The following is a 23588-nucleotide window of genomic DNA, read 5'->3' as shown; positions in this document are numbered from 1 at the left end:
TAATAGCACACAAATAAGTTGTTTTTTAACACATAGTGTTTTCACCAGAAACATCAGCTACAGCTGTAATAACTTGTTCTTTGTACCTAAAAGGTGAAAAAAAGGCAGTTTAAAGTCATTAATGGCAATAATTAATGTTTATGGAATCTAGCAGTGTCAGATTATTCTGATAATCGGAATTAGTTAATTACAGACAATTGAGCACTTTTTTTGCAATATTCTCACTTTGCGCATCTTGAAAGGATATATATAATATATACCGGTAATATATAAATATTAAATAAATTATTAGTAATTTGGTGTTGTTATATTTTTTGGTTCAAATAATTTAAGACGCAGTACGATCTGTTGTCATGGTAACGGTGGTGTAAAAGCGGTGTAAAGTAAAGGTTGAAAGTATGGGACAGCGAAAAGCTTTTTTTTTTAGTCATATTTTGATCTTTTACTGTGTCAAAATGTCACAATTTAAACAAAAATACCTAAAAAAAATTAAGCTTTTCATAGTAATATTAGGTAAGTTAATTAATTGCACAAAAAAATGATCATGGACCTTTCTTAAACATCTAACATTTACATTTTTTAAATGACTTTGTGATTGTGCTCTTACCGGGTGTAAATACCATCAAGCAAGCCCAAACGAGCCTCAGAGGCCGGGACGTAGGAGCCTATCTGAGCCATGATGCAGATCAGTGCAACCTGTCGGATATAGGAGCTCTTGCCCCCCATGTTAGGCCCGGTGATTATCATCGTTCTCTTGGTATCGCCCTAAATGACAGAAGAGAAGCACGAGGAACAGTAAATATGACATGAACAGAAGGGAGCATAAGATATTTGCATGTTGTCCTGAACAGCCAAATAGGTGGGTGGACTGAAAGCTTGGCTTATCTTCCTACTGGCTTCTGCTTCTCCTGCAAGATTAACCTACACCCACTCCAGCACCGAGCGAGGAAGTGAGTGTGTGGGTACCAGAGCGGCTTCGTTCTCCATGTGTCTTGGTGTGTTTCTCAAACGGCAATTGTCACTGGGTCTCTTTTGTTACAGAATTCTCTTGATATTCGAGAGTGCGTTTGTTTGTTTGTGTGTGTTTGTACCTGCAGGTCGGTGTGGTTAGGAACAAACTGGTTTTGCTCTCCCATCAGTAGGTCTATGGCTGGATGCCTGCCATCCCTGATCATTATCTGTCGCTGATCCGCACACACTTTCGGTCTGAATGCAGAGAATGGAGTCGGGTAAAGATATACTCACAACACAAAAACAAACCTGACATCTAATTAGGAGTTGGGCTCAATACATCCCAAGAAGTGTTTTAAAAACAGAAAAAAACATTTTTCTTCTTCTTCAGTCCCACAGAGAAAAGATGGTCCCCAAAGATGCAATGTTTACACCAGAAAACATACATTATTTTACGTAAACATGAAACAGAATTCTTTAGGTAAAAGCAAAATGTGTCTAGTTCTATTCCAAACATGTTTAGTTCCTTAAAATTCAAGATATTGAAAACACGGCCATCTCTTATGAGATAAAAATTGTTCCAGTGTTTATCACTGGTTATGTTTTTAAAAGTAACTCATGATAGATGAAATCTGGGAAATTCACAAAAGTTTTAAAGCTGTAAAACCCATCACTACACATTTTTACACGTTTCTCAAACAGACATTAACATTTTTACACTTTCCTGTCTTGCTTAAACTCTCAAAGATCATCGTAAAATAGAGTCTAGTATTATAGAATGAAAACAAATATCTGATCACAATAGAAGATTTAAGTCTATTTGGCAAATTGAATGCAATCTGAGAGATTGATTGACAAGGTCAGCAGCCAATCAGAATGCAGACCACTGTAAAAAAAGATGCACTAAAAAAATCTACAAGACAGCGACAATGTAGTGAGGACTACCTTCGCCCAACCGTAGCTGGGTGGGCTCCTGTGACCCCCAAAAGGGATTCAGCGGGTTCTGAAGATGTATGTGTGTTGTCTTTTAATCAAATTATTATTTATTTTCTCTTTTTAAATGCATTCAAACTATTAAAAATGTATGTTTCAATAGGTCGGCCGTTTAGTGCCATCTGTTTTAAAAAGCCCTCTTCAATCAGGATCAAGTGTTAGCCTGGACTCGTGGGACGCGCTTGTTTTTCCCACCACTGCATCTGTTTTAACCCAACAATGGCTGGTAAAAACTTACAGAGCAGCCAATGCATTTTATTGTTTAGGCTGAAACACACACACACATAAACACACAATAGTAACCAGATTTTCTCCTTGAAGATGCAAAGATTTGTGCAGAGCAGCAGGAGTTGATCGGAAATTGGCCTCTGACTTGTGGGCAGGATTGTAACCTCCAGAAGTAACCCTCCACTGATATCCCATCATCCCTTTGTGTACTTACACTCCTTGTCGCTAGCGTACAATCCTAACAGCTCCATTTCCGTTACACATATGTGCAAAACTTGATCAAAATTTTAGAAATGTCGAAAAAATATAATTTAGCAATTACACTCTTTTCAGTAAATCACAATTTTGCGAATAAACACAAACCAACTAATGCCATAAGTCATTCAAAAACTCGGCGATGGATGAGAACAAGTATTGCTTTAAGTTGAATCTGGTAGAGAACAACAAGGGAGCATTTGGATGACGTCAAAGCAGTACTGGAGTTTCTTTTGCAAAATTGTTTCCATTAAGTGATTTTATTATCGCAAATTCAATTTGTGCAATTTCATAGTTAATTGAAACACAGCTAATGAGAAATATGATGATCAATATTGTATCTATCCAGCCATACAGTTTTAGGCCAGATGGCAGCTTGGACAACCAAACCGTTAATTTAGCTATTAGTCTGCAAGTGGATGCATCAGAATGGAGCAGAGCAGGGAGCTGGTGGCCCGCCCATTTCACTTGCTGTGTCACAAAACAGAGCTTTTTCATCCAGTACTTTTTAATTCCCTTTTTATTTTTTCCAATTTGAATGAAGAAATACTCAGAAAATGCGTTTTAATCTTAGCTTACTTTATATATGTCCTCCATCATGAGAAAAAAGGTGAAAATAACATGTGAAAACACCATTTTTATTGGAGTGTGTCTTTACGGAGTATGATTTTAAGTGGTGTGTCTTGCAGTTCTCTTGTAACTTGAATGGACACAATAAAAAAAATGAAACAAGCAATTGTTGTGCATGTGGTAAGTGTGTCTGGAATTATTTTCAAAAATAAGGAAAGTTACACACACATTTATGATGTTTGGGTGATGCCGTCATGTCTAGTCTTTAGTGAGGTGTGCACACTATGCAAGGGGTGCGCATGTGATACTTGAGTGCTTGTGAGATGCCCGTAGGACGCCCACACAAAATACAATCCGATGGTCTAATTCTCTCATTTCTAAGATCCAGGTTACATGCAAGGCGGGCGTATAGAGTGCACACCTTTCCCTTGAACAGCACTAACGGGATCCCTGCGCAGTGTACAAAATCCATAAAAATCCGTACTTACTCCTACATGTTGCTTAAATGTTCACTACAACCTGACGCCTGCAGCATGCGCGTAGAAAAAAACATGCATGGACACTTTTCGCTTTTCTACGATCTTAAAATTTCCTGCGGGCCACAGCGTGCTCCGCCCATTTTTCACCTGCAGACAGCCCATATCCACCCATGAGGGCAGTTGTGACGAAGGCTTTAGATGGTGTTCTGGCAGAGCACGCTGCTCACACTGGTGCACACACCCACACACAGCCTGTCTGAGACTATGGGAAACGACAAACGACCCCCCCACGCACAAGCACATAAACACAAAAGTATGAATAAACATATAGAATACAAACTGAGGTGAGTGCATCAATATAGAACGGACTTCACCTGCAATAGTCTCCTTGTTGAGCGACCTCAGCCAATGAGAAGAGACAGTCCATGGTTGCTAGGTGACTAATAGCCCTTTTCATGGTGTGGTAATGCTCCCCAAATTGACTACAGACAAACAGAGATTAGGACAAGAAACAGACATTTAAAAGTGTTGAGAGGTGAAAACAGTGTTCGGAGAACGCAAAACTGATCCAATGCGTGTCTAAAATAGATGTATGTAGCAGGTCAGGAGACACAATCCTGAAGCACAGACTGCCAAGCTTTTTAGCACTTTATTTTTTTATTTCAACATGCTATTATTGGTGTGTGTGTGTTGTGTGCAGGCATGTGTACTGCGCTCATACTCCAGAAAATCAGTCCACTCCCTCTGGCAGTCCAGCAGCAGCTGCTCTCTGAGCTGCTGCACTTTCTTGTAGCGTTCTATGAGAAGTGGAGAGTGATACCTGCCAACCGCTTTTGTGCTGCAAAAAGAAGTCAGGACACATAAAAAAATGGGCATTAGTTATAAATTCATAAGCTTATACAGTATGTTAGAAAATTACCACATTTTGATTTAACAGGTGAATTATCTTTTTAAAAAAAGCAATTTATTAATCACTTTTTTGGTTAAATGAATAGATATTCTTCATTTTGAGATGTGTTTTGTGTTAAAAATAAGTGGCTTTTTTACTATATTATAGATTAAAACATAAAATTGACTCGAGTTTTCATATCTGTACTCTTTCATTAAAGAACTTAATAGATTTCACTTTGTAAATCAGAATTTCTGCAGAATCAAGTTCATAAATTTAAAATTAAAAACTCCCTGACAGTCAAAATGTCAAAAAAGGTCATACATTTTATATACAATTTTTAAAAAAACATTAAAATAACTATTTTCACTTCTCTGATGCTTTGTCTACACTTACTAATGATACCACTAGAGCATTTATTTGACAATTTAAACTCCATCAAATCAATACAATGCTTAAAAACAACAATTACATATTAAACTATTATATATTTAAACATTCTGAGCCTTCAATAAGCTGTCCAGTATTTTGTTCAGCAAATCAATATCTTCCCCACCATATAAAGACAGTTTATGTTCCCAAATTCAATTTATAATGAAGTGTGCTGATATAAGATAGCATTTAGGCTGCAGAATCGATAAAGCCATTTGCACTGCTGGGTAAATTGCTCTGGTCTTAGTAGGCCACCCTTAGAAAGAAAAAAAGTGCTTGCATTGAAGAGAAAAAAAAAAAATAAAAACAATCATTACATGAATTTCTGAGGAGTGTGAGAAATTATTCTGAAGCTGTGGGCTGTAACACCCAACAAAACAATGCAGGGTTGTCCAGCAGAGCACCGACTTAAAGCATCTGCGGTTTGCTGCACAGAATAATCTGAAAAACTGTAGCCACAAACATGTAAACAGAGTTTAAAACAGATAAATAAACCGAAAACAGAAAGAAGAAACACTTCATACAAATTATACTGGATTTAGTGTAGCTCTTTAGGGAGTCACCACCTGAAGAAACAGTGTTTTGGGTGTTTTAAATATGTTTTTTTTTTTTTTTTGCACCGGTAATGTTAGGACTATAAGCTAGCAGGAGAATGTGTAAACAAAGGGATGATGGGAAGGGGGGCGGGCTTATTCTACACCAACTGTCTCAGAGGTGAATTTCTAATAATCTGCTGCTGCTCTACAGAAACTATATCCTAAAAAAAGACAGTATTTTTACATTTTTGGTTGAAAATGGCATAATCACAATAAAATTAAAAGAGCACTGGGAACACTTTTAATGGACTGGACTAAGACTTAAATGTAACGAGCAAGAACTAAGTAATCATGGATTGTACACCACACCTGTGTCTTGGTGGCTGACATAATAGATTTCTTTACAAGATGTGCTTTAGTTTCACTTGTAATCAAAGAGGTATAATTCAAGCTGCTGTGTGAGTGAAACTCATTAGAACTAATATGGAAAGCTGATGCTTTCACTCTCATCTCCCAAATATTAATCTAATTTCTGTATAACCACTTGTTTATTGTGTAATGATTAAAAACTGAAATATTAAGTAGTATTTTATGCAACTATGGCCACTGGGAGAGTATTTTTGGTAGTTTTTCCATTAGAAAATGAATGCATTTTTTTGGTTTCTCATATCTTTTACCTTGTAATTTATTTTTTAATGAAAGGTATTAAACAATTGCATAAACAATTGGAATGTATGTGTTCTGTTTTTTTTTTTTTTTGAAGATTTTGACTTAACCCCATCCACACCTTTTAATGCAAATATGTATTAATCCTCTTTAGGTCTAAAATTACCTAAATTACATAAAAGCAAAAACATTGAAAATAAATTCAGGCATCAAGTTAATTGAATTATTTAAGGCACAATGTAGGTCTTTAAGCTACTTCTTAATGGAGATCATAGATCCATCACTGTTTGATTTCTTAGGAAACATCAAAACTGAAGCGCACTTAACTCATCTGTGAACTATAATAAAAGTCTGTCTTTAACACACTACAAATACAAAACCTGTATGTGTGTGTGTGAAGATGTATTTGCAACATTTTCACACACTTCACCTGTTCTGTGCAAGGTTAAAATAATGGTCAAAACCGTATCTTAGGCTCAGTGATTGAATTACATGTTGGTCAGAGTAAAGGGTTAGCCAGTTCTTTTCGAATGTTAGGTGTGTAACGTGTGTGTTTGTGTGTTTTCACCTGCTGATTTTGACCCAATCGGATGGAACAGTGGATGACAATGAGTTCTTCACTTCAATCAGAAACTGAGGGAAGATGAGAACAGAAAGAAGAGGGACTTTGAAAAATCCAATCATAACAGTCAGACAAAACAGGATGTCACTCTTGATTAAAACTGGCACACACACACAGACACACGCACACAGAAATATTGAATCATCTCTTCTGCTCAGCCTTACACCCAAATGGTCATCAGTCTCCTCCCACCTTTCTCTACTTCCGCTCACACACACATGCGATACCTCCTGTCCGGAGACTGCGGTGTAGTTGAGCGCGGGGGCCTTCAGGACCCTCCGGATGTCTTTGAGGTGCTCCTGGATCTCACTTAGGACAGACTGGATCTGTTTTGTTCTTTCCTGCAGCACCGGGAATCCCGTCAGATCTGAGAACAGCTCCGTCTTGTTCCCGGACCTGCAAATAGTTTCAGTGTGACAGCTGCTGGAGACATGTCTCGGCTCAAACCTCAGCATCTTCTGACATTTGCTTTAAAACTGAACCGTTTGTCAGCCTGACCCTTCAGTGCTGAAAAAAACCCTCCATGTGTCAGTTGGACGTCTTCCATTCTTCATTTGGGTGCCAACTGTTGAATGTGTGGAGCGACAGCAGGCAGCCAACATCACCCGCTGTGACACAACTTGCTTTTCTCAGCCCAAAGTGTGCTTTTTCTCCTTCAGCTTTTAAAGAATCTGAGTATTCACTTATGAACATGAGAGAGAAATGGAAGTCTAACCTCATCTGTCATCATTTTTAATACAACTATTCGATAAATCACCAAATGTTGTCAGTCTAATAGATTTAAAGCACTATTTATACAAAACTAAAGTAATTGTTTTATTTTAAGAATAAGATGGTATCTATTGAATGTATCACCTATTTTATATAAATATGGCATTGACCAAACACCTCGTCTGTACAAACTCAGCAGATCTTTACTGGATATTTTTACCAATTTCTTCAAAGTACCTGGTTACCTTTTATAGTTCTTTCTGACCTGTTGGATACACACCTTGCTGCTTTTTCATTGAGAACTTTAAGGAAGCCGTGGGCCGGCGCCAGCAGGTCTGGGGTGTCCAATAAAAGACTCCGGAGCAGCACAGAACGGATTTGAGACTGCATGGCCGGAACCCGAGACTGCAGTTCCAACCCCAAGCGGGAAAGATGGCTACTTATGAGGAAAAACTCCTGAGTGGAAGACTGGAACATAGGCACAAAAGGGATTAAAGGTTATTTAATGAAGCTGTGGTGAGTATTTCTGACAATGGTCGGCTTCATTGGAGATTAATATGAGAAAATTGGGAGATAAAATCTAAGATTTAAATACATATATATATTTTTTGAGTCATAAATAAGGATGTAATGATTTTTTGTGAATCAGTTAAAAACCAATTCAAACTCGTCAACATGTTCATCGATCCAAAAAGTTAAAAAATCAATTTGTCACAGTCAGTGCCTAAATTTAGAAATGCAGAGCAGATAGCATTTCTCCATGCAGGCTCACTGTGAGAGTGTGTAGCAGACAGGCTGCATGCTCTTAAGCTGCGCTCCCCTCCTGGGAAATTCCCGAAGCTTCTTCGGAATGAAAAGTTTCACACAAGTCAGTCCCTCCAGGATTGTTGCGATCGCAACTATTGAAGCAAAACCTGTGATATGTTGGTCACTCTGAAACTTCACATTTTCAGCGCACCTTTACTACAACTTTGACCAATCTACAGTGTCAACAGTCATGGGTGACGACGCAGCTTTGCGACTATTTCACTTAGGATTTCTTCCCGGGAGCCGTGCTCTTTTTTTTAATAAGCACTCTTTAGTCTTCTGTCCTCTTTTCTCTGCAAGCTGTGCGTGATTTGTGTTAAGTGTACACGCAGCAGCTACGGGAGGTTGCGATGAGCAGGTGCGGGTGTGAACGGTTCGTCACACGTGGAGGACAACATTAAGTATGAAAGGATCTTTGATCATTTCAGTATTACGTATAATTGTTTATTTGTATTGGATCCTTTCTGTTAGTAGAAAAACAGACAGTTTGATGTAAGGGGCAAAAAGAAAACATACTCACTTTAATTTATAGTGCAAACAAAAAAAGGAAAAAATCTAAATCGTGACTTTAAAACCATGAATCAAATCAAATCGTGGCTTAACTGAATCTTTACAACCCTAGTCAAAAAGAACATAAATTTGGTATTTTTCGCCCCCAACTTTGATTCAAAACAACTCAACAGCGTATTTGTCTAACTACAGTCTCCCAGCTAAAGATCAACGCCGGGACTATTTAACAATGACACTGATGATCGCTTTAAATTACCAATTTATCAATGTGTTACAATGAGACTGAATCTGAAAGTTGGAGTGTGTAGTGTTGGTGGATGAGAGCGAGTCAGAACCATCAGGTTAATGGGGGTCACACTGACGGGGGGGTTATTATTAATCACAGCCTACAGCTTTACCACTCTGCACGTCTGCAGCAGTCTTGCTCTTTCACAAAAACAAACAGACAGTAACCAAAGACCATGAGCATGCCCTCTCTGCCATTATGCCGATGGAGTCGTGGAGACACAGGCCATTACACACGCACTCATTTATCTCCAGACGGGCAAAATGGGGATTAAGGTCCCCGTGTCTGACGTTTAATGACGTTTGATCATGCTCCTTTGAAAATAAGAAAGTTTGAATCAAGTCATAGAGCTCACATAAAACCGACTGTCTGCTCCCTGCAAACACACGTACACACACGCACACACTTGTGACATTTCTTAAATGGCTCTGACGGGAAATAAGACCATGCCAGACGATCACATAAGTGCTGCCGAGGCGACCGCTTCCTCCCGCTAATGAAGAACACCGCAAAAAAAAGAAGTACCAAAGTGTGCTGTAAGAAAATAAAATCTTTTAACTGAAGAAAATTCGAAGGAGCTTCTCATGAGTTCAAATGAAAATATTTGTTCAAAAACTGATGAAAATTTTAAATTTCACATAGAACAACTCTGTTCAATTTGACCATACAATGGAAAACTGAGCGTAATACTTAGAGTTAGAAGTCTTTTTTATAAATAATAATATTGTAATGTGTTTATAAACACATATTTTCTTAGTTTTAAAGAATGTTTCATCACCTTTTTGTGGTAAATGCTGCAGATGCCTCTTTCCAAGTCAGGCAGACGTGACAGCAAAGATTTCACAGAGTTTAGAACGAGTGAGTCTGACTCCATGATTTCCTGCACAGCATCCTGCCTTTCACAGATACGCCTGCAAGGAAGAGGGGAAAAAAGAGGTAATAACAAAAAAAAAAAAAAAAGGACTGAAGGGTTACAGTAATGTCAAATTTCACTCCCAATCAAAAGCTAGAAATGCCTTCTTTGAAGAGCTGGGTTGGTTTTAAAAGGGTTTCTAAGTTGGCGCTGATGAGCTTCTTCAGGAATTCAGGCATGAATTCAGATGATTGCAGTTGAAGTATAGTAGTGTAGTGCTTTATGATTATGGGTAATTTCACACATTCACCTAAGAATGTGCTGTTAATGATGTGAGGACATTATCTGCAGCTTCCTGTTTGGGCATGCTTCGTCCTGAAGGAAGGTTTATGTGACTCATTTTCTTAAAGACCAACTCCAATTAAAAAAAAATGTTTTTAACATGTTCTTGTGGCATTTTTCTGATGATGGATGACATATGTTACGAAATTTAAGTTTGTCAAATCATAGTGAATCTGGAGAGGACACACAGATGCAGTTTGAAAAGTTAGTAGTTATGATGTAGAAATTATAATCAGTGGGACACAAGCTCCCTGCTCCGCTCCATTCCAATGCATCCTCTTGTAGACAAATAGTTCCATATACGCCTTTGTTTTCCTCGTCCGAGCTGCCATCTGGCTCAAAACTGTATAGATGAATAGCTCCAATATTGCTCGCCATTTTTGTTGCACTGGTAATGTTAAGTTGGGGATGTGAAGAGCTATAAGAAAGTGAGAGAGAAAGTCTACAGATGGATGACGGGAAGTAGGGATGGGGTTACTGCATGCCAACAGTCCCATCCACAACTCAGAGCTGAATTTCTAGTAAACCCTTGCCGCTCTGCAGAAATGATGTCCTAAGAAACAATACAGGTTTTTGGGGTTTTTGGGGTTTTTTGGGGGCTAAAACCGGCAAAATCATAATTTAAAGAAAAATGGGAACACTTTGAAAATAGATCAAAAGATGACTGGACCGGGACTTTAAAGCCAAATTGATCGTTCATAATGACATTGCATCATATATGTTTCCTAAACTACTCTAGACTTTACAAGGTTTTACATATTTTAAACATTCTTTTAATAAATTTGCCCTTTTGTGTGTTAATTTACACATTAACTTTTAATGTAAACTTCCCTAAGGGTTACATGATGGATGATTGCAAGATTTTCTCTAATACATCCCAAAACTCTTTACAGACTTGATGTTTGAGCTATATGATGGTCAGTTTATGAGTGAAAAATATGTTCTGTATTTCCTAAAGCAAACACTCAGTTTGAAAGGCTTTTGACAAGAAAAGAAAAAAAATGTTGACAAAATTATCAGCATAGTAAATTCATCTCTGATAGATAGAAGCAAAGCATTTATTCAAGTACATCACAATCTATTCATCATTTGGGATCACGCTGTTTTGTCTGTTTTTACATCATCAACTCATTTAAATTCTACAGTTCTAAGTTGAAGTTCAGTTTGATGCAGAATGTAGTCTCCAACATGCAACCCTCACAAAATACAACTCACCCTTTTTAGAACTTTACAAGAAAAGACAAAAACTGTCCAGGTATAAGGGATAAAAAAATCTGACTTATGCTGATCCACAAATATGTGAGCTTTTGAGTTAGCATCTCTCTGTCGTGCGTTTAGGATTAAAGCAGGCTGTAATCAGGACTTTTAAATTCTGCAGAGATGCTATATGCACGATCAGAAAAGCAGAGCACAATCTACAGCTATAATCCCTTCACAGCAGCCACATGCATCCAGAATATACACATGACACATTTTCAAGAAGAAGATGACACTGCAAAGAAGCACAGCTGTAGCATAACATGCATGTTTACTTAATAACACAATTAATTTTGTCGTAACACCTTTTTTGTGTCTTTCTCAACTGGTTTGTAAAAGATGACTGAGTGTTCATAATATGAGTTGTCACAGTGGATTTTCCCCCAGAACGGACACTATGTAAAGGCAGTGAATCCTAGGGGTGTGTATTGGGTAAGGGTGATATGATATGTATCGTGATGTGAATCTCACAATAACATACATATTGCAATATATCCCAAGACACGTAAATGTAAAGTAAAGTACGTGTCTCATAACAACTAAAACTAAGAGGTTAACTGAACACTTAACACAAGCTGCTTCTAGTAACATCTTGTTGTTGTTTAGGATGTGGAGTGGAGCTGCTCAAAGAGGCTCAGTGTGGTGTGCTGCCAACTAGTGGTCGGGCATTTAGGTAGAAAACAAAATTAAGACACTGACCTACGTTTGCTCATAAATAATTAATTAAATATAATTTGAATCAATACAAGTATCACCAGATGAACTATCCTGATATATCGCCAAATCGATTTTTCCTACACCCCTAGTGAATACACTCTTAAGGTGCACACACACCAAACATAATTTGCGTGGCGGAGCCGGCCAGTTTCAATGTTAATTCAATGGAACAGACGCGGCATGAGGTGATCTGAAGTCCCGCGGTGCGATTTGAGCAACAGGCATGGCACGAAGGTCGTTTTGAGTGACGAGGCGCGAATCGCGCGGCACAGCCAACATGTAAACATCTGAAAACATCAGATGTTGGCAGGTTGCCGCATCGCATCTACCAATCAGGAACTCATCTTTGGGCACTTGACATTGTCAGTGACTAGATAAGTGGGTAGAACACTAATCCAAAACGAGCGTTTTTGTCCAGAACTTTCATCTTTTTCCTTAACCTGTTGTAGCTGCATGTTTGCAGAGCTCATCCAGCAACTTTAAGGTGAAGGCGGGATTCACTCTGGACAGATCGCCGGCTTTCACTCCTGCGGTGGAGCTCACTCCCTCGTGTGGAGGCCACCTGCTCGTGCCTCATAGAGACATTAAACAAAAATGTCTCCTAATTTTATTTTTTCCCCCTCAGGTTAATACAAGACAGAGAGCCTTCAAACTCAGTCACAGAGACACAGAAACACAGCAGAAGCGGCTGTCATGCAGACACACCCCCTGTACCGGGAAAATCTTTTAATAATAACCATATAAACCCAAACATGGAGACATGATAACCGATGTTTTTGTAGAACTCTTCACGATAAATAAACCTTATTTCTCAACTTCGTCCACGTCTTCCATACAATCTAAGTGAGAAATCCACAGACACCTTTCCTTATAGCGATCATCCTAAATGTATTAACTGGTAGCTCCTCTTACATGCGTCCGCGGCGTAAAGCTCAGGAACACATTTTTTGACAGACGATGAGCAACGAATTCATGGCACAACAAAAGGGCGGAGCACGCAAATTTGTCACATGAATCATGTGCAGTGTGAATGCACCTTTAATGCAAAATGCTGTTTCTACTGAAAGTTTGAGTTTGTTTTAGTCTGTTACATTGGAAGATGTGAACTGGACTGATTAACTCACAAAAGCAATTAAAAAAAAAGCACATGTTGAATATCAGCTTTCATTATATAGTATATCCACTTCATTCAGAAGTGCTCTCATTTATGCTGTGAATCAATATGAAACTAAAGGTCTTAATCTGGATTAGTGCTAATGGTCATAAGAACACAAGTACTCACTGGAGGTCTGTGAGCGGCTGGCTCACCCATTTTCTCATGAGTCGCTTTCCAAAAGGAGTGCGGCTGTGGTCCAACACCCAGAGCAAGCTTCCCCTCACACCTCTGTCTGTCTGTGGAGCAAAAGAAAACAGGAACGGGCACAGAAATAATCACCTGGTGAAAAAGTTATAAAGTTAAGGAAGAAGTAAATGTAAAGAAAGTGAAAGAAAATGAAAAATTTCTGCCGAAGAGAGTGAGTATTTGTGCAACTCAAAGCTGCTAGCTGGAAGTTTAGTAAAGAGACAAAAAGTGTTGATAAAGTTTATTTAACAGGAACCATGTGCTTTATTATTAATCAGAGGAAAACATGCTTTCAAATTTTGAGATATTAAAAACACCAAATATAAAAAAAATCACTTTACAAAACAGAGACGGAAAGAAAATATTACATTTTTTTTACAAGAAATATCACTAATTAGTTTCTCTAAATGGTGACATATCTGAGTCTTTAAGAGAAGTTTTTTGTTTAAGTGCAACATTTGATTTATGCATAATTCAGGTTTTGTTAGAAGTTAGTTTCTCTTATTCATGGTTTTGAGAAGACAAATTGGCCAAAGTCTGCTTTTCTTTTGAACCCAATGATGGACATTAGTCACATTAATCAATTCAAAAGAGCTAATGTTGATTAAAAAAAATGTTTTAAGAGTTGGAGTTCCATTTTAATACTCCTTTTAAGCAGCTAACTTAATTTGCATATTTAATTGAATTTTCAAAATGTAATACAGTATATTTGGTTAAGACTTGGACTGCAGTTCTGCTTCATCTGGACTATGGACTTAATCATCACTCGTCCCTCAGCTCTATATGAATGAACTCTACTCATATATGCAGTTTTAGCAGCTAACTTTTCTTTAACCGTTCTGGTATCGCCTGTCCGTCCTGGGATGGGATCTCTCCCTCATGTGGGAATCCCTAAGGTTTCTTCTTTTTTTCCTGACTCAGGTTTTTTTAGGAGTTTTTCCTTACCGCGAGGGAGGGTCTAAGGACAGGGATGACCTGTTCTTTATAGTCTGTTTAGTTTTTACCTATTGTGCATATTTTATGACTCCATCTGTGCATCTGTAAAAACTACAGGCATGAAGCCCAATGAGGGAAATTGAATTTGTGATATTGGGCTATATAAATAAAATTGAATTGAATTGAATTGAATTGAACTTGACTGCGGTGTGGTTTCATTTTCAAATCTAGGATCTTAAGTGCCTGTTTTTTAAAGTTTAACTAAAATATGATAAAGAAAAGGCAGAATAAATGACTCATTTATCTACTCTTAAAGGAGTCCGCTTCCATACACTTGATGGTTTCCAGCTGAACAAGTGTATTACCTGATTGTTTAGTATTTCCAGGTTCCTGAGAGTGGCAGCGTTGAGGATCATCGCCTCTGACTCGCAGGACAGCCGCTGAAATGAACTGCGTAAAACATAAAATCCTGATTATTATATTTCTGAGAACATCTTAAGTATTTTATGTTGAATCAATGAGTAAAATTAGAGCAAAATTGTCTTTATAATTGTTTTCAATTTCTTCTGTTCAAACTCTATGATAGCTCTTTAATCATTTTCTTTTCAACTTTGCATAGAAATTAAATGAACTAAATGAACTCTGCCAACCAGCAATGCACATTAATTCTCTGTAGAGGACATTTGTAAACCTGAATATGTCGCTATCACTGAATTACCTCCTTTTGGTTTCTTTAGAGGACGTTTGGGGCTATTAAATGATACCAAATGGGAAGAGGTCAGACTCTGGGAATTGTAGTTTTGAGTTAACTTTAAAAAAAAAAAAAACATTGACCAACTATTTTTCGCTAGTCTAAAGCATCTTTAATCCTATTTTCACACCGGCCTCTGTGACCAATTCCCATGAATAGTCTATATAAACGTGCAGATTTGAGCGTTTTGGGATCCTGCAATCAAAACCCTGGTGCTCACTCATCGCCACGCAAGTTTTTAGGCCAGTTTTCGGGTTTTTAAGTACAAATCGCTTACCAATGGAATGCGAGTTGAAAGTTGAACCTTGACCAATCAGGGACTCAGATGTGGTATTGACTGGTGGTGAAAGAAAAAAATCAATTTTTAGATTCATCAATTAATAAATGTTTAATCGTTTTATTCATTTTAAATAATTGATAATTGAAAAAAAATGTGATTGAAAGTTAAAGTAACAAGTGGAACTAAATGTTAAGTGTTTTTCACTGACATTTTTGAAGAGCACACAAACATGGTTGACCTTCCAGATCTGGTCATACAACCGGCCCGACTTCGCTTAAGGCGACCGTTTGGAACCCCTTCTGTTTTCATAGTGTCGGGGGTCAATTGGAGAAAAGTCACACGGTGTGTAAGTTTTATCTCACACTAAGATAAATATGTAGGGAACACAACAAATTTTTGAAATCACAAAGTTAAAGAGCGTTTCATTGAAGCTGATAAAACCTAACATTATCTTATTTAAGGTTGTTGACTTCAGGGAACATTTTTTTTTCTGTTTTGATGCTGTAAAAGATTTTTGAATTTTAAAAAATATATTTTTCATGTCGGAAATTTAACGTTTTTAATAAAAGTTAAACAAATGATCTTGTCTTTACCTAACTTTTTGTTGACCTGCTTGTTAAATTTATTGGAAAAATATTTTTTTATATCCAACTTTGATCAAAATTCTGGTGTGATATGCAACTCAGAGTTCATGTTTAAAGTACCTTTCACTTCTAAGAACTCTTTCCAAGTTGAATTCTTGGAGGTACTGGATGAGCGGCCCCAGACAGCAGATCACCGGGCTCTCGAAGGACGCCACCCTCCCCAGAGAGCGCGAGTCTGGATCATGCAGACACACAACCATGTTCAATCTTCAGCTCTAACCCACCGTCACGAAGCAGAGGCCCATCCACCGTCAAACCCGCCCAGATCGTGATGTTCTCTGAAGCAGTATAGGGAGAGGCACGCTCTCACAAACACACCTTCCTTCTGGGGTCGGCAGTAGAATTGGGTGACGGTGTTTATTGCAGAGGTGTACTCAAACTGGGCGCTGTCCCTCCTTTCAACTCTCGCTCTGTCGTCAGCCTGGAAACTGGAGGGGAGCAACAATTAAAACTTTATTTATCACAAATACATTTTGTATCCAACAACTCTTTGCTCCATGTGACTTTTTATGAAAAAAAATCCTCTTTCTACGCTAAACCTCCGTCACAAGCATCTCCCTTCTCCACCTTTGCATCACTTTATTGCCATATCCACTCTCGCAGCATTGCTGATCTCAAGGACACCACTTTGTCTGTTCTGTTGTTGCCAGGGCAACCAAGGCAAACACGTGGCTCTGGACGCAGTGCTGGAGAATTTTATTTCCTCCGTTTCCTAATGCTTTCACACAAACACACTTTTAGATGAAACAATCATTTCACTTTACAAAGACTGTAGGGAGCAGTGTGTGATGTACCAGCAGTGAACGATTAATCACTTTATCAGTCAATTCAAACATATCACGAGGTTTACACAAAAAGCAAAAACTGAGGTATTGATCCGGTGACAGCATTGCAGTGGAGTCATCTGTGGAAGAGCTTAGAGGAGCTCAGTCTGAAAATGACTCAACTGGATCAGAACAAACGACCAGAGCAGAGTTTAGACCCCAGATAGATTTTCTGCCTTTTTTTTTCATTTTAGATGTTAGCTTTTTTTTTTTACTCAAAAAGGGAGGTTTAGCTGCAATGCCAACACCCTTATTTTTGCTTTAACTCTCAACAGTTTTTAGTTAACTTATTCAAGTTTCAAGGCTATAATATTAGCATTTCAGCATTTGCAAGCTGCAAGAAAGCATTAAGCTCAAGTGAAGTAGAAAACAAGTTATTAAGTCAAGTTTTAAAAAATTTGCAAGTTTGATCTAGTGGTAAAATAATGTGTGATTCTAACTTGTGGTCAACAATCAATCTAAAACCCTTTACTTCAAATAATCAAGTATAGGAATGCATCTTAAAAATAACATCAATACATAGATTAATTTATTGTTGCCACAATACTATTTAAAATATTCTCAAAATGAACATGAGAAAAATAAAAATAGTTAAAAGAATTTTAACTTTTTTTAAGTTACTTCCATTGAAGTGCAGACAGACTTTTGCAGTTGTTTTGTGCCTTTATTGTAACAATAATGTGCAAAATGGTCTAAAACGAGAAGTGCTGGTATAGAAAATCATTTCCAGAATCGATTCAAGTCACCAATCTGGGTCGATTTGATTCCGATTTTTTTCCCCCCCGATTCTGTTAATCCACTCGAGAATTAGCATTAGCCGTTCCATGGGAAATTCCATTAAACGTTAGCATCAAGCTAGCATACATTAGCTTTATGTGCAGGGATAGGCAACTCCAGGCCTCGAGTGCCGCAGTGTCTGCATGATTTCCAGATATCAAAGCCCTACTCATGATCAATTACCTGGTTCAGGTGTGTACAGCCAATTAAAACATGCCACAGCTGAGTATGTTGGAAAACATGCAGGAATGTGGCCCTTGAGGCCTGGAATTCCCTATCCCTGTGCTAGATCAATTTCTATTTTTATGGATCTATTAAGCTTAGATCCATTCAAATTGGTTAATCAATTTTATCAATCCAGCCCCAAAAACATGTGGGCAAACTACAGCCCAGGGGCCATATGCAGCCATTTTCCAAATCATGCAGACAACGCATGAACGCAGCACTTCTCTTTCCATTTTTCCCTGAAGAACATCAAACCATTGGTCTAATTGGCATTAAAATGAGAACTAAAGTCACAGTTTTAAAATAAAACCCACAAAATGTTCTGTTTTATAGTAAATATATTCATTATTAACCTAAAATAAAGCATGTTTTTATCTAGATTTGATGTCATTTCTTTATCTAATGAGGTGGGTCACCAAAAAGTCAAAGGTTTGCTCACCCGTAGTCTAAAAACTGCAAGTTATATAGATTATATGTTCATACACATGGCTGCAATTATCTCTTAACCATATTTTTTGTCTTTAATAAAATAAAATTGTCAGATTCTATCTGCCAATATTATTTTTTATTGAAAAAAATGTCATAAACTGACTATATTTTAATGATAAAAAAAATTATAACTACTTTTTGATATTCTTTGGTGAATATTCAGATTTTACAGTAAAAAGGATGTGAAAAAACACCCTATAATTAAAACTAAAAATAAAAAATATTTTATCTCTAAAACAAAACAAAAAACTACACCAATATGGCTGAATATGAGTAATGCAAACACCAGCAGAAAACACTGAAACCTTGTATCATGTACAGTATTTATTTTTTGCAAGGCTTGAGAGCGTTTTTTTAAGTAACTTCATATGAGAAAAAATCTTTTTTTCCATTTAACATGCGTGTTTCAGAGCAGGTAGTACAATTCTCGAGGAAAAATGTCTGGATTCAGTCAATTTAAAACAAGACAATAGTGAGTTTCAGAATGCCGTCAGGACAAAATGTTCAAAACAAGAAAATCTTTATTTTCATTGACATTTCTCTCAGAGAATCTGTTGCTGAGATGTTTCAAAAGATCACACACACAACAACAAAAAAACATTAATATTTGGTGGTTTCCTGAGAGGATCAATTCATAAGAAACCGTTTTGCCAGGATAATATTAACTTTTGAATAATTTCAGGAATATTTTAAAATAGTTTGAATGGATCTAAAAAAGAAGAAGGGACAAGAAGTAACCTCCATCACCTAAATCCCCTTCACTTCTCCGACTCTTGACTCTTAGAATTGGAGGAGCAAAAGGCACCATTACAGCACCAGAACACCGCCAGCCTCGCAGGGACTCATTACCAGCTGCTCCATGGACACGGACCCTGTTGCCATTGCCCCCCTCCCCTCCTCCCGGTTCCCAGAGAGACCAAGACAGCAACACGCTGACGTCAACAGCCACAAAAATCCAGCTTTAAGTGCCCTCCTGGGCGGATCTCAACTCCATGTTCCTCACAGCTTTTCTCTCACGCTACTGAAGTGCTCACAAAAGATCAATGCGACTTCTTTCATTCAGATTTAGTGAGCATTCATGTACTACGAACCTCAGTTTGCTAAAATGTAATCTTTCAAAAAGGAAAAGAAAAATGATGCCAAAGGATGTGAGCAACAATTAGACCAGCCTTTCCAGGCCTGCCCGAGCTGTGATCGCTCAGCATCCAAGTATGTGAGGTAAAGAAAATACTAATGAATCCCATTTTCAGAAATCCAACAAAGAAAAAAGTAAAACGAGGAACTATAAAAAGAAAATGGGAACAAATAACATAAAATGGGCAATCGAGGGGGAAAGGAGTTCAAGACGAGGCAAGGAGAAGGTGGCAGGCACTTCTACATAGACAGACATCGAGCCTAATCCAATTTCCTCCTCCACCAGCACCACCCCTCGCAGTCTTGCGTTTCATTTTCAGAGCATAATGCAATCACAGGCAGTCTCCAGAGGCCACGGTCTCGACTGGTGTGAACACAAAGCTGCAGACTGAAGCGGGAGGCTTCAACTTTGTGAAACACATCAGTTTAATGTCAACATGGCAAACTCAGCTGTAACTCACAACATTTTCGTCTTTATAGCTTCTCACAGGGAAGACTTCAAACTGGTTACATGATAATCTGCTTGAGGTTTAAAGACCAACTGCAAGGAAAATAGAGTTTTTGGTGTTATAAACTTGTTATTGTGGCATTTTTCTAATGATGGAGGACATATATTAAGAAAATTTAAGTCCCACTCTAACTATTTTTTTCTATTTTAAAACAATTCCTAATGATCTTTTAATTATGATTAAGTAGTTTTTAGCCAAAATCAAAAATTTCAGTTTTCAAGACATATTCTCTGCAGAGTGGCTGTAGTTAATTCGCCTTTAATAAGCCTCAGCTGATATCCCATCATCCCTTTGCTTACACTCTCTTCGACAAGCCAGCGAAAATGGCAAGCAATATTTGAACCATCTAGTTCTACAGGTTTGAGCCAAATGTAAGGAAAAGTAGTACGTCAATTTATCTATTTGTCTGCAGGTCCATGCATCAGAATGGAGTGGAGCAGAAACACTTTGGCCCGCCCATTTCACCTCCTGCATCACAGCAAAAAGTGTGTTTCCATCTCCCCTTGAACCATCAAAATTTGAATAAAGAAATTGTTATTTCTTAAATTATTTTACATATGTTCTCCACCATGAGAAAAAATGCTACAAAAACAAGTTAAAACCACCAAAAACACCTTTTTCATTGGTGTGGGTCTTTAAGCTAAAAATTGCATTTGTGAGTATTTATTCAAATCATAAATTTAGGTCAGACAAAAATATGTTTGAAAAAAAGCTTAATTGTATCACTGGGTGGACCATAAGCTCCCTGCTCCGCTCCATTCGGATGTATCCACCTATAGACCATGATCTGAGTGGGACTATAAGATAACAAAGGGATCAAGAGTACGACAGGATTTGATGCTGCTGCACTGAACGTGAATGCAGCTCTTTATTTTATTCACACCGTTAACTTTATTTGCTAAAACAGATTGTAACTTTGTTCCAGATTTATACAAGTTCCAGTGATTAACTTAAGCCACCATGAGCTCAACTTGTTTGAGATGAACTAAGTAAAAGTCAGGAAGTTTTTTTTTTTGCTTGTATATTATACACTGGAAAAACCAAGAATTTTTGAATAAATATGAACCAGGTTTATAACTGTGTGTAACGTAAGATAGGCTGATCTTGGAAGTCTAAAGCCCTGCTGGTTAGACGGTCCTTCAGTCACAAAGGATCGGTGACTTCTGCATGATATCAAAAACCAAACTACTGCTGTACAGTTTGTAGACGTGTACTGCCTCCTGGTGGTGAGGGAGCAGATTACCTGGCATTAGTGACGCTGAGCAGCAGCCGCCGAGTCTCTTCTGAGAGGTCAGAGGGCACCAGAATCTCCACAGGGTTGACCTTTAAGATACGGCTCTCCAGTTCAGAGCGAGACGAGCCGTCAGGAAAACAATCCAGAAAGACGTCTCCAGTGCTGGGCTGAACCGCCTGCAAACGTGCGTTTGACTCAGTTTGGCAAACCAACTTGCTTTAATAAATATTCTACACTAATTAAGAGATTCTCCTTTCAAACTGGTTAAAAACTCTAGAATTTATTCATATACTGCAAGTGTGCTGCATAACATCTAACAGTAGACTGAAACTGGCCAGTCTTTTCAACAACTCGCGATTATTTAGAATAGGCAGCCAAAACAAGAACATATCAAGTAATAAAAATGCAAACCAAAATCCAGTTTGGACCAAACTTTCATGCAGCCAACAAACCAATAAAGTTGATATGGACGGATACACTGTTGGCAGTTTAACTACTTTCAATAGACAGAAAATAACATAAAACTGACAATTAAAGCTTTAATGAAGACAGAAAATTAGCATTAATGACTGTATTTCCTGTTTTTCCAATAACTTTTAGCATCAGAAATAGGTGGAGCAGGAAGTGGCTAGTGGCCTGCTGATTGTAGTTCATACATTAGAAATACAAACTATTAAAATGTTCCTGATTCAACATTTTTTTAATAAAGATATTCTAATGCAGTTTATATCTAATTTTCTTTATATACGTCCTCCATCATGTGTTTTTAACATGTTCTTGCAGCATTTTCTCATGATGGAGGACATATATGAAATAATTTAAGATTAAAACTACATTTCTGAGTATTTATTTATTCAAATTGTTTTGGATCAGGAGAAGATGAAAACCCAAGGTTTATAAAAGCCTGGAAAAAGCTGCAGACAGTCTCTGGTCCAATTCGGATGCATCCACCTGCAGATACGTTTTCCTCATCTCAGCTGCCATCTAGTAAAAACTGGGCAGCCGATAATGTTTTTGTTTTGTTAGCTTGGGCTTGTGAGATACTATATACTAATGGAAGAATGTGTAAACAAAGGACCGATAGAAAATTAGCAGAGCTAGCTTCTGCGCCTTCAGAACCCAGAGGCAAATTTCAAATGAGCTTCTGCTGCTCTGGGGAAAATATGTCTCAAAAAACAAAACTGGCTTTTTGATGTTGGCTAAAACCTACATAATCACAATTAAAAGACCATTGGGAATGATTTACCAATAGAAACAAAAATAGTTGGAATTGGACTTTAAGCCTTATAAGTAGGAAGGTTCCTAAACTTTGTTCAGTTCATGCTTGAACTCACCACCAAGCCCACAGTCAGCTGCTTCTTCAGCTTGTCCCAGTTCTCACTGATGCATAGCAGAAAGCCGTCAGGGGGGTCTACCATGATATCCCCGTGGCCCCCCTCCTCAACATCCTCCAGACTGCAGATCTGGTTCACGTCTAAACAAAACCATGAAGGAAATCAATTCATATACGCTTAATGCTTAAATTAAGAACACAAATACTAGAGTAGAGCTTCCTAAAAGATACCTTCTCCAACCAGAGTGGACTTTGTGTACAAAGCACTGAGCTGACGGGTAAACAGGGCATTTCTATTCGCCCCTGAGGCTTTAATCGCAGCTGTCTCGGTCTGTTTAACCACTCCAACCTAAGAGAGTAAAGAAAAAAGTAAAGACAGTGCTTTATAAACAGCTTGAATTTCTTAATATTACAAAAAACAAACAAAATAAATATTCAGTACCTTGTGTCCATGAGACACCAGCCGTCTGACGTGAACAAACAGTCGGTGTGTTGGGATGCTGCAGGTCATGAAGTTATGATCCAGGTGACAGGTGATATTCAGCTCCTTTGCTGCAATCTGTTCTCACACAAACACAAAGAAACCATCTGTGCTTTGATAGACATGTAGTTTGAGGAAGAAAGCCTCCTTCCCTCTTCTAAAATTGCAATGACTTACTGTATTTTCCAGAGTATACGTTGCAAAAATTTCTAATCATGAAGAAGAAAACCATATATAAGTGGCTCTGGAATATAACTCGCACTTTAAATAGAAAAGTCTGACGTTTCAAAACTTGTCCACCAAGCCCAGCATATCTATAAAAAAAGAATTACAAGAATACAAATCTTTTCATCTGTATAAGAAAAATGTCAAAGTTTCATAGGAAATTGGTTAGATTCTCTTCCATGTTTGTTTTGGTGACACTTCTTCTGCCACTGTAAGTAGCAGATAATTATACTCAGATACAGCACCCTCTAGAGGTTGCTAGAGGAAGCACCCGCTAAAAGACATCCTGTTTACTGGGAA

The 23588-nt window shown here is 37.9% G+C and overlaps 1 protein-coding gene across 2 annotated transcripts in view; it reads right to left on the bottom strand.

Annotated features, from left to right (window-relative positions):
- Positions 1–23588, bottom strand: part of msh3 (mutS homolog 3 (E. coli)) — a 50691-nt gene that overhangs the window by 23613 nt on the left and 3490 nt on the right. For both annotated transcript variants that reach the window (XM_024276196.2, XM_024276193.2), the window contains exons 5-20: positions 23025–23141; positions 22814–22931; positions 22584–22723; positions 21259–21425; positions 16376–16485; positions 16118–16232; positions 14748–14832; positions 13387–13496; positions 9714–9846; positions 7613–7800; positions 6849–7017; positions 6568–6632; positions 4198–4314; positions 3851–3958; positions 1092–1206; positions 608–765 (exon numbers count right to left, since the gene is read on the bottom strand). In XM_024276196.2, coding sequence (XP_024131964.1) covers positions 608–765; positions 1092–1206; positions 3851–3958; positions 4198–4314; positions 6568–6632; positions 6849–7017; positions 7613–7800; positions 9714–9846; positions 13387–13496; positions 14748–14832; positions 16118–16232; positions 16376–16485; positions 21259–21425; positions 22584–22723; positions 22814–22931; positions 23025–23141 — 2015 coding nt within the window. The remainder of the gene's footprint in view (positions 1–607; positions 766–1091; positions 1207–3850; positions 3959–4197; positions 4315–6567; positions 6633–6848; positions 7018–7612; positions 7801–9713; positions 9847–13386; positions 13497–14747; positions 14833–16117; positions 16233–16375; positions 16486–21258; positions 21426–22583; positions 22724–22813; positions 22932–23024; positions 23142–23588) is intronic.

Source organism: Oryzias melastigma, linkage group LG9 (genome assembly GCF_002922805.2).
Source record: "Oryzias melastigma strain HK-1 linkage group LG9, ASM292280v2, whole genome shotgun sequence".
Taxonomy (NCBI): Eukaryota; Metazoa; Chordata; class Actinopteri; order Beloniformes; family Adrianichthyidae; genus Oryzias; species Oryzias melastigma.
This window is presented reverse-complemented; position numbering and strand designations above follow the sequence as displayed.